Here is an 11,457-nt window from a genome sequence, read left to right as displayed (position 1 = left end):
AATTATTGATTTACAAAAAACTAACATTCTGTAAATGTGATGGCAGCATCTATAGATGTAGCAGAGCTGAATTTGTCATTGTTATAGTTCTGGGTAATATATGGAAACTACACCCAGAGGAATAGTGCCAAAGAACAAGCATGGCTCTGCTACATCTGTAGAACAGACAATCGTATCTTACCGGATTCCTGGTAGATGTGGGTGATGTTATTTTCTACAAGCACCATATGAACAGATGGGTCAGGAACTGGGAACGACTGGTTATACGGAGGCCTAAAATGATAATCTTGCTGTGTGCCATCTCCAAACGTGCACCTAGAAGGGACAACGTGTTAATGTGACGTCAGTCTACTAGCCTGCCCCATCCAACTGGCACAAATACCATATAGGAAGACTCACCTGAATGTGGCTTCAACTGCAGAGTCCAATATGATGGTGGCAGAGAACTGTAGCAAAGCATTCTGGGTCACAATACTTGGGACTCCATTGATTTGAAGACTTTGCATTGGGTTCATATTCTCTACTGTGACATTGTAGGTTAAGGAGGCGTTGCTGACGTGGTTTGAGGCGGTCAGCTGTGGAGGACAACACAACTTTATTACATGGCAAGTGGTTCGGAGAGGCAAGGAGTCCCTAACTAGACTGGAAGGGGGATACATGAGCCCTAATCGTAACCCTGAGAAATCAGATTTCAGTGCAGTTAGGCCCCATGCACACAAGCGTGCCCGTAATCACGGGCACGGCCGGCTGTGGACAGTCACCCGCATTTGTGGACCGTGCGTCCATTATAAAGTATTGGAGAACAGTCCGTAAAATAGAAAAATAAGACATGTCCTATTTTTTACGGAAGGTTTCTACAGCATGGACACCTTCCTGTAAATATACGAGAAGGTGTCCGTCGGCCATAGAAATGAATGGGTCCGTAATTACTGTGCCTCTCCTTCCTCCAAAGCATATTCACAGGGGTCCAAGAACGGATTGCTAAATAAAAAGTCCTCACACGGGAGGACCGGTCACCTCTCCTGACATGTCTAGGTTACGAAATACTTGTATTTCCCATGAAATAACAATTCTGGAACATCTTCTCTTATAACTCTGCATTGTGTCGTTCCTCTGTTATTACTCCTAGCAATTTATGAATAAATTAACAACTGGGTATTACCATTCCCCTGGTCAAAGGGGCGTGTCCCTACAAAGTCTCACTCTGTCAGCACTGATTGGACATCAGACTGTGTAGGGACACGCCCCCAAGTGGTAACACCCAGTTGACAATTTATTCTTTCATTTCCGGGAATAATAACAGAGGAACGACACAACGCAGAGTAAAGATGATCTAGAATTGTTATTTTATGGGAAATACAATTATTTACTTAAACAGACAGTAGGTTGCCATCAGTAATTATTACTCCAGACTAACAAATGGTGGCTCTATGGGGGTCATAATATTCGCCCTGTAGAGCCATTACTCATTTAGTCAGTGACTAAGTTTCTTTTAATGTCATAGTCAGGCAAGGGGAGCGAAGGACCCTACATATAGCAGATTAGATCTCTGCTCCTTGGCGAATATGACGGGAAGGGGTTATTGAGCATAGCGCCAGTCAAACCTTGATTTCCCGGCTAATAAAGATGTAAAAGAAACATATTGGGATAGGAAACCCTTAAAGGCCAAGACATTAAATAAAGTCATATGGCTGGTTATTATTGCCTATGGAAGGGGAGGGGCTTTGACAACCGTAGTCTTTTTCATATCACTAGTAATAGATAATATAGTATAATTAGTGTGTAATTATGCAAAATTACCGTAAAGTAAATTAACACAAAAGTAATTAAATTAGGGTGGAGTTGCACATGAATAGGACCAAAGATCATAAAAATATAATAAAAAACTCCATACCGTCAGCTTGTAAACAGCGGATGTCTGATAAATGACATTGAAGACGGTATAGTAGTAGGTAAGAGACGAGCGATCGTCCACAGTCCATTTGAACACCACGTCGGATCCAGATTCTACCGAAGCTACATTGTCCTGTAAGAGAAGAACATGGCGAGTTACACGACACACGAAAGACGACGATCTGTAGCTGAAAATTCACAGATAACAGGCAAATTCTTCTGAATAGGGGAAACTGCCTATATAGAAATGCCCTCATTTAGTGTTATCAGAAAAACCGGACAGTGGTCATGTCACATGACCATGGTGGGTAATCACGGTCGCAGGTTGTGACGAGGGACAAAATATCACCACTGCCAGTAGCAAATTGCACGACATAGTCACGCGACGTAGCATCATTATGGACGACATGTTGTCATGCTGGGAGTGTAGGTATTGATGGAGGCGGGGGACCAGAGACTAATTTATTTAAGTATATAATATTGTTTGCATTCAAGGGTCTTTTTGATTAACGGAAAACTCCTTTAAATTCAGGCATGTCAGGTCAGGGTTTAGTTTTTCCAAACCTGCCCTTGTCAAAAACGGCCGTTTCGGCAATAGTTAGTACAATAACCTACAAGTTAGCAAGAGGAGTCCGAGAGCTGCATTGAAGCCGAGGACAGTACACTGCGCCCGATGCCGCTGGACTTTCACTAATTATTGCCGAAACAGATGATTTTGACATGGACATGTATGGAACACTAAATCCCAACTGCGTATTAACATGCGGGTGATTTAGTGGCTCCAAACCTAGTGACAGGTTCCCTTTAAAGGGGTTCTCCACATTGGACAATCCCTACTTGTTATAAGGGTCCCATGACAATAAGCAGATCACAAAGTGTCGCCCTGCTGTGACCACCAGCGATCTGCTGTAATCTGTGGGGAAACCTAGCATCAAGTGTCTAATTTCCCTGCAGTGCCACCCCAGGTGAACATAAGCATTACACTGTACCTATTCATATCAATGGGAATGGGTTGTCTGTTTATTTCAGGACAGAACAGGTCCTCCAGAGCGGGAGAGGCTTTTTGTAAACGCTCTGGCCAAGAGATTAAGGTCCTGAACCGAGGACCTCCCCTCCCCCGCTATTAACTCCGAATTCCGTAATAGAGTATATAAATTAGTTTTCTAAACTGGACAACTCCTTTAAGTAGTTTAGTGGAAGTCTGTACTATTGACAGCGTCTTGTAATGTTCCAGGTGGGGTTTATTGGCAGGATGACACAAAAATTATCAACATTTAGACTGGATTTCCCCTTTAATATCACTGTGAATTATTATTATTATCACGGTGATTCCGATAAGAAAATAAAATTGTTATTTATGCAATTTTTTTTACCTTTTTTTAAGGCGGCTCCAAGGGTGGAGGGAGCTTAATCTTAAAAGATTGCTACTGCTTATTATAACTGTTTTCTGTAACTAGAATAACGGGATGTGGATTTTAACATAAGGGCAACACATGGCGAGACCGCTCTGGGAAACCGGATAGACAGAGAGACAGGAAAACACTGCACAGGCGGCTTGGCTGCCGGTCACTGCCGCGGTTTTTGCAATAAACGATAGTATTCTGCTAAATGTTTTGGTGATGCAGACTCTACCTGCACAGCAGAACTCTTAATACAGTCATACAGAATACAATCACTTCATCAAAATGTCACCCTTCCCGGTTCAGATCTTAACCAATAGTGACCGTAACAAGTGGTGTGTGTCTATGAGTCATAATCAATCCAAAATATGACATTAATTATAGCTAAGCCTAAAGGGGCTGTCCAATCAAGACAACCCTAAAGCAACGACCAGCCATAAGTTTCCCCTCAAAGGAATGGCCATCCATATAATACATAGACGAGGCTGGTCTGTGATTGCAAGAGCCACTGTTTGTTAGAGTTTCTCTAGTTCGGCTATGGTGGGGATCCTTCCCCTCTATGATGTCTATATTTCCAATAGGACACATGGAAAGGAATTGTCTCGGGAACAACCCCTAATTGAGACATTATTGTAGGTATGTAAGTTGGGACCTGCTTGAATGAATAGATCTTGGAGTGAGGTAATACCGAGAAGGGTCGGACAGTTCAATTCCTTAATAGAGATGGCAACTATTAATTGTGAATCCAGGATGCTGCTGTCTTTACTAGCACTAATGTACTAGCATATCTTCATCCCTGTACTGCTTTCTCTTTCTAGAGACACTGATACAGCCCATGTATGACCCTGTGCTGACACTGATGCTGCCTGTGTGTGATCTCTCCCGCTCGCCCTCATCTACCTCTGTGCTCTCCTCCCTATCTACACTGTGATCAAGTACGGCCCGTGTGATTCCCCTCCTTCACACTCTGATGTGGGTTCCTTCATCCCTATCTGCAACCTGTGTTATACTCCTTTCCTAGCAGATTCTGGGTTCTCTCCTCCCTATTTAATACAAATTGCTCTGCTGAGTACATCCTGCACCGCCTGCTGGTATCTCTACACTGCTGTTAATTCGATGTCAGAATCAGCAGCACAGCCAGCTATGTACAGGAGTTACCCAGACTCTCCATGAACAAAATCGTAGAAAATTCTTAATGAAAACTATTTAGAAAGTTGTTTAATTTAGCATTTAGGAAGTAAATGAACAATAATAAAAAAAAAATCAGTCCTAATGTGTCCATAGCCCGAGACCCTTTTGACCTATAAGCTCCTGAGAGGTGTTTCCAGTACTGTTTGCGGGAGTCCATGAGCTGGGGCTAATATTAAAAGGTACAACTGCAATAAGCAGGTCTGTTTTGGAGATTTTAAGTTCCAGAAACTTCCTACTCGTACTAAATGACCCTTGTTTTTGAGAATCAGTGGGAGTCCGACCTCACGGAACCCCATCAATGTAATTTTTCCTTATGTGGTATTCCCCTTCCTTCTGAGTGTTAATTTCTTAAACATCTGATGACCATTTATAATGGTTGCACCGCTAAATTCATAGGGTTAACCACCTGTAAAGTAATAGGTTCAATAGGCTTCCTAAATTCAACATAGTATCCGCCCCTGCTTAAGAGCTAGACTAATTTTCTCTTTGCATGTGTGGGATTCAGACCTAAAAAATGAACATTATTGCTACCTACCACCCGGGTGTTGACCAGAACTCTCTCCTGAGGGAAAGGGCTGATGCTCAGTCCTCTGATGAGTTCCTCCATTTTTACTTGAATTGTTTTATTTTCTGAGCTAATTTCATTTTGTACCGATATTACGACTTTCACGACTCCTTTGCCGAGACCCTTCAGATTGATCTCGGCATAAGACACATCACCTCTCACTGTATCACACTCCACGTTGCGAGTAGAAATCACTGGAGGACATGTTGGCCCAAAGCTCCAGCTCTGGTTAGTGCCCACCCAATAGGCTGTAGCATTGGTACCTGACAGCAGTTTGAGGACCAGAACAGTAGAATTGATAGGAACGTAGTAGATCTCCTCTTGTGGGATTGGGTAAACCACTTTTAAGCCTGAAATCGGTGACACCACATCAAAGGAACAAGAATGAGTAGCTTCAAACAACTGGTTGCTGAACCTTGCCATGACGGTGTACCTCCCCGGATACCGGAGACCATTATTTGGTTGATGGCTAAAAAGAGGAGAAGTTTCTTCAGTGGTCCCGATGACTCTTATGGAACGAGACACTCCACCATTCTGCTCTTCTTTACTAGACCAGTTTTTAACTGTGCCGTTTACTAAGAATCCTCCAAGAAGATCCCCAGGAATACAGTCCAACCAGCTCAGCTGGCGAATAACGTGGTAAGATCTCGAGGAATGGCAACGTAGAAACATCTTCTGTAGCGCATCATACTGGACAATAAGGAGGGAGCCTGGTAGCATCTCAACACCCACATTCTCAAAAGAAGCCTAAAAAATAAAAAATATATAGATTTTCGTAACATTTAATAAATCTTTTAACCAGCATTATCAGGATATTATAATTTAGGGGTTGTACAGGATTAGAAAAACTTGCTTTCTTCCAAAAACAGCGCCACACCTATCCACAGGATGTGTGTGGTATTGCAGCTCAGTTCCATTCACCTCAAAGGAGCGGAACTGCAATACCAAACACAACCCATGGACAGGTGTGGCGCTGTTTTTGGAAGACAGCAGCCACGTTTTTCAAATACTGAACAATACCTATAAAGGGGCATTTCATACGGAAATGAAAACGAACCCTGTAGAAATAATAGGATCCATCAACAAATCACAAAAAACAAAACCACGTGATAGTGTGAACGAATACTTAGATTGTCAGGATAACAGCTGTAAAGATGAAAAATTCTGGTCTGGAAATGTGCTCAAATAAGTTGTCAGTTCCCTTCCCCCACTCCTCTTGATAACTCATGCAAAGTGGATAATAGGGGGCGGCAGTGAGTAAAGGAGAAAGCTCCTCCCAAGGGAGGGACATTTATCATCTATCAAGAGGATAGGTGATAAATAGGATAGGTGGGGTCTGGCTGCTGGGACCCCCACCACTTTAACATTTATTACCTATACAGTCCAAAGTCTTAATGAAAATCTATTTAGTCTCCTAACGTGTCCGTTTTAGTAAATACTTAAAAATCCCATGAAATAACAATTCTGGAGCATCTTTTCTTAGAATGCTTTGTTGTACCATTCCTCTACTATTCCTCCGGGAAATATATGACTATATTGACAAATGGGTGTTACCATTTCCCTGGTCAACGAGGTGTGTCCCTACAAACTCTGACACTATCCAATCAGTGCTGACAGTGTAGAGACACACTCTATTGACAGGGAGAATGGTCACACTACGTTGTCAACTTATTATTATATTTCCAGGAGGAACAATAGAAGAACAGCACAATGCAGAGGTGTAAAGAAAAATGAAGAACAAAATCTTGGCACATTACCAAATACTGTGTGGCGTTTCCTGGAGGTATTATAAAGAGGTATTCCTTTGATAGAATGAAGTTAGGAAGACTGTGATTGGCCACGGTTGGCAATGACGTGGCAGTAGTGGTAGAATTGTTGGCAGGGAAGCAGCCACTCGCCACCGGTAAACTGCTGTTTGTGTAATTAGAGGGCTCCAGATCTTCCTCACACTCTGGGAGACTCTCGTTGCTGGGCAGGGTGGTAGTTGGGGCGGTCGTACTTTTAACTGGACAATCTGGAGAAAGAAAACGGGTGAAAATAAACAATATCTATCTATTTAAGGCTATGTTCACACGGGGTATTTTGCAGGAGGAATATCTGCCTCAAAATTCCGTTTGGAAGTTTGAGGCAGATATTCCTCTTCCTGCACGCCGATTTTCGCGCCGTTTTTCGCCCGCGGCCATTGAGCGCCGCGGGCATAAAACAGAGCGAAATACGCTTTCTCTGCCTCCCATTGAAGTCAATGGGAGGTCAGAGGCGGAAGCGCCCGAAGATAGGGCATGTCGCTTCTTTTTCCAACGAGGCAGTTTTACTGCTCGCGGGGAAAAAGACGCCGACGCCTCCCATTGAAATCAATGGGAGGCGTTTTCGGGCCGTTTTTGCCGAGTTTTGCGACGCGGTTTCCGCGTCAAAAAACTCGGCAAAATACTCCGTGTGAACATAGCCTTATGTCTATGTACCGAATATCTATCTCGCACCAATGCATGTAGCAGAGCTGAATCTGCCCTTTATTTCTTGGGTGTTGCACTTTTATTTGAATAGCGATATATATCAGAGGTAATATAATGCAGTAGGTTTTTCATCTATGTAAAGGCACAGATAATAAATCCCAATATCGGAATGTATTTTAATTGGCTGATAGCTCTGCTACATCTGTATCAAATCAACTTTGCTCTTCTATATCCTAATCTTTATAAAATGCACTTTTCTACTGGAGAACAGGGTTACTGTGCCCTTTATATACAGATTATAAATCCACCCATCCCATATTCCCATCTATAATGAACGTTGTGCCCCAGGTTCAGCTTGTTATATGGCTTCTCTATGGCTACAAGTCACTTGTTTAGTCTCTTACCTTGCACTGTGCTCGGGGTGAATACTTGAAACCTCATCTGGACGGGATCTTCCAGATCCTGAGTCACAAATTCTAGAGCTGATAAATAGACCGTCTGTGTGACGCTGAACTCAGGGAAGATCAGAACCTGAGATAATGAAGAAATAGAGGTGCCTGACGTTACCACAGTGAATGGAAGACAAATACAGACAACAGATGTCTTTTCAATAATCTGTTAAATCGTATGTTCACCTTTAAATGCTCTTTACAGATAGAATTAATCTACAAAAGAAGTTAAGTCACTTTGTAAATATATTACATATCCTGCTCTGATTCTGAGTTTCATCCTGTATTATACTCCAGAGCTGCACTCACTATTCTGCTGGTGGAGTCACTGTGTACATACATTACATTACTTATCATGTACTGATCCTGAGTTACATCCTGTATTATACTCCAGAGCTGCACTCACTATTCTGCTGGTGAAGTCACTGTGTTACATACATTACATTACTGATCCTGTACTGATCCTGAGTTACATCCTGTATTATACTCCAGAGCTGCACTGACTATTCTGCTGGTGGAGTCACTGTGTACATACATTACATTACTTATCCTGTACTGATCCTGAGTGACATCCTGCATTTTACTCCAGAGCTGCACTCACTATTCTGCTGGTGGAGTCACTGTACACATACATTACATTATTTATCCTGCACTGATCCTGAGTGACATCCTGCATTTTACTCCAGAGCTGCACTCACTATTCTGCTGGTGGAGTCACTGTACACATACATTACTTATCCTGTACTGATCCTGAGTGACATCCTGCATTTTACTCCAGAGCTGCACTCACTATTCTGCTGGTGGAGTCACTGTACACATACATTACTTATCCTGCACTGATCCTGAGTGATATCCTGCATTATACTCCAGAGCTGCACTCACTATTCTGCTGGTGGAGTCACTGTGTACATACATTACATTACTTATCCTATACTGATCCTGAGTGACATCCTGCATTATACACCAGAACTGCACTCACTATTCTGCTGGCGGAGTCACTGTGTACATACATTACATTATTTATCCTGCACGGATCCTGAGTGACATCCTGCATTTTACTCCAGAGCTGCACTCACTATTCTGCTGGTGGAGTCACTGTACACATACATTACTTATCCTGCACTGATCCTGAGTGATATCCTGCATTATACTCCAGAGCTGCACTCACTATTCTGCTGGTGGAGTCACTGTGTACATACATTACTTATCCTGTACTGATACTGAGTTACATTCTGTATTATACTCCAGAGCTGAACTCACTATTCTGCTGGTGGTCACTGTGCACATACATTACATTACTTATCCTATACTAATCCTGAGTGACATCCTGCATTATACTCCAGAGCTGCACTCACTATTCTGCTGGTGGTCACTTTGTACATACATTACATTACTTATCCTGTACTGATCCTGAGTTATATCCTGTATTATACTCCAGAGCTGCACTCACTATTCTGCTGGTGGAGTCACTGTGTACATACATTACATTACTTATCCTGTACTGATCCTTAATTACAGCCTGTATTATACTCCAGAGCTGCACTCACTATTCTGCTGGTGGAGTCACTGTGTACACACATTACATTACTTATCCTGTACTGATCCTGAGTGACATCCTGCATTATATTGCAAACACTGAATGGGGCATATAGGATATAGGGTGGATTCAGGGTTGGTTAAAAACATAGAAAATACTGATGCTGTATGATAGATGTGGTTCTTCAGTTTTGTACCTACCTCCACCTCCCCATCAGGAGAGGACAACATCTCCACTCTGGACAAGTTTTGCAGGGGGGAGTTTGTATCAAAAACCGAAGATCCCACCACAAAGTATTCAGCGTGTAGAGTAAGAACTAGAACAAAGGCAACGTAAATATATCAATAGAAAGAAGGTAAAATCGCTCTCCAAAGCAGGTAATGTTAATAAAGGTGGCCACATTTATAAAGCAGAGGGAGGGGTCCTTCACTTGCAGTAATGCATTTTTTTGCCTGCGGAGGCGCTGCATGCATATCACGAGGAACCAGGTTGACCGTTGATCGCTTGGCTGCAGCGATCACGTCAATGTCCAGTATTAAAAGACATCCTCAGCTTGTAGAAGACAACCAAATAGGTGTACACATTGCATTATATGAAGTCTCCAAAAAATTCAAAAATACCCCCAAGCTGTGAAGGACACGTACCTTGTGGTTTGTATTCACATACATAGCTGTGTTTTGAGCTGCACAGATCTGTATTGCACACCCCATTGGGTCCCATTCTCACACAACGATCCGCCGCGGATGGCTCGGGCTCCCCCGGGAGCCAGTTCTGGCAGCTCTCTAGGTCAAACCGCTTTCCCGCAGGAAGAGATTCTGCACTTCTGGTGTCATTGAATCCTATCCACACCTCCAGACCACTTAAAAAACAGAAGGGGGAAGATCGTATCAATGTCAGGATAATACGAACCATAGGGATAGTGGTTAATATGGCTTCCAATAAATTGTTGCAAAGGTTGCGGTTGCACCCGGACCCTAGTGCTTGAGAGAGCCCAAAAAAACAGTCTGCCCTACATGAGGACAAATAAGATCGGTACTAAAAATAACATGTTATTAGGGAAGGCTGATTATAACTGCCCCTACAACTGCCCTCCACACAGTATAATGCCCCTACAACTGCCCTCCACACAGTATAATGCCCCTATAACTGCCCTCCACACAGTATAATGCCCTATAACTGCCCTCCACACAGTATAATGCCCCTACAACTGCCCTCCACACAGTATAATGCCTCTACAACTGCCCTCCACACAGTATAATGCCCCTACAACTGCCCTCCACACAGTATAATGCCCCTATAACTGCCCTCCACAAAGTATAATGCCCCTATAACTGCCCTCCACACAGTATAATGCCCCTATAACTGCCCTCCACAAAGCATAATGCCCCTATAACTGACCTCCACACAGTAGAATGCCCCTATAACTGCCCTCCACACAGTATAATGCAGCTACAACTGCCCTCCACACAGTACAATACCCCTATAACTGCCCTCCACAAAGTATAATGCCCCTATAACTGCCCGCCATACAGTTTAATGCCCCTATAACTGCCCTCCACACTGTACAATGCTCCTATAACTGCCCTCCACAGAGTATAATGCCTCCATAACTGACCCCCACAGTATAATGCCCCTACAACTGCCCTCCACTGTATAATGCCCCCATAGCTGCCCTCCACACAGTATAATTTCCCCATAGCTGCCCTCCACACAGTATAATTTCCCCATAGCTACCCCCTTACAGTATAATGCCCCTATAACTGCCCTCCACACAGTATTATGCCCCTATAACTGCCCTCCACACAGTATATTACCTTACAGCTCCCTACTCTACCATTGGATTCAACTGTATCTGCGGCCTGAGGATGCAGATACAGTTGAAACCAGGGGGAAAAAAAAAAAAAAGAAGAAACCGAAACGCGCATAGTGACATCGGTTAATTGTGCTGAATTTCGGTTACGTGTTGTCTTTC

The 11,457-nt window shown here is 43.1% G+C and overlaps 1 protein-coding gene across 2 annotated transcripts in view; it reads right to left on the bottom strand.

The window, feature by feature from the left end:
• The window catches only part of PKD1 (polycystin 1, transient receptor potential channel interacting), a 93,361-nt gene that overhangs the window by 39,556 nt on the left and 42,348 nt on the right, over positions 1 to 11,457 (bottom strand). For both annotated transcript variants that reach the window (XM_075830551.1, XM_075830552.1), the window contains exons 6-13: positions 10,130 to 10,344; positions 9,686 to 9,801; positions 7,904 to 8,030; positions 6,807 to 7,063; positions 5,020 to 5,796; positions 1,895 to 2,026; positions 400 to 575; positions 182 to 315 (exon numbers count right to left, since the gene is read on the bottom strand). In XM_075830551.1, coding sequence (XP_075686666.1) covers positions 182 to 315; positions 400 to 575; positions 1,895 to 2,026; positions 5,020 to 5,796; positions 6,807 to 7,063; positions 7,904 to 8,030; positions 9,686 to 9,801; positions 10,130 to 10,344 — 1,934 coding nt within the window. The remainder of the gene's footprint in view (positions 1 to 181; positions 316 to 399; positions 576 to 1,894; positions 2,027 to 5,019; positions 5,797 to 6,806; positions 7,064 to 7,903; positions 8,031 to 9,685; positions 9,802 to 10,129; positions 10,345 to 11,457) is intronic.

This window comes from Rhinoderma darwinii, chromosome 6, assembly GCF_050947455.1.
Source record: "Rhinoderma darwinii isolate aRhiDar2 chromosome 6, aRhiDar2.hap1, whole genome shotgun sequence".
NCBI classification, from domain to species: Eukaryota; Metazoa; Chordata; class Amphibia; order Anura; family Rhinodermatidae; genus Rhinoderma; species Rhinoderma darwinii.
The sequence above is the reverse complement of the archived record's forward strand: the minus strand, read 5'-3'. Positions and strand labels throughout refer to the sequence as shown.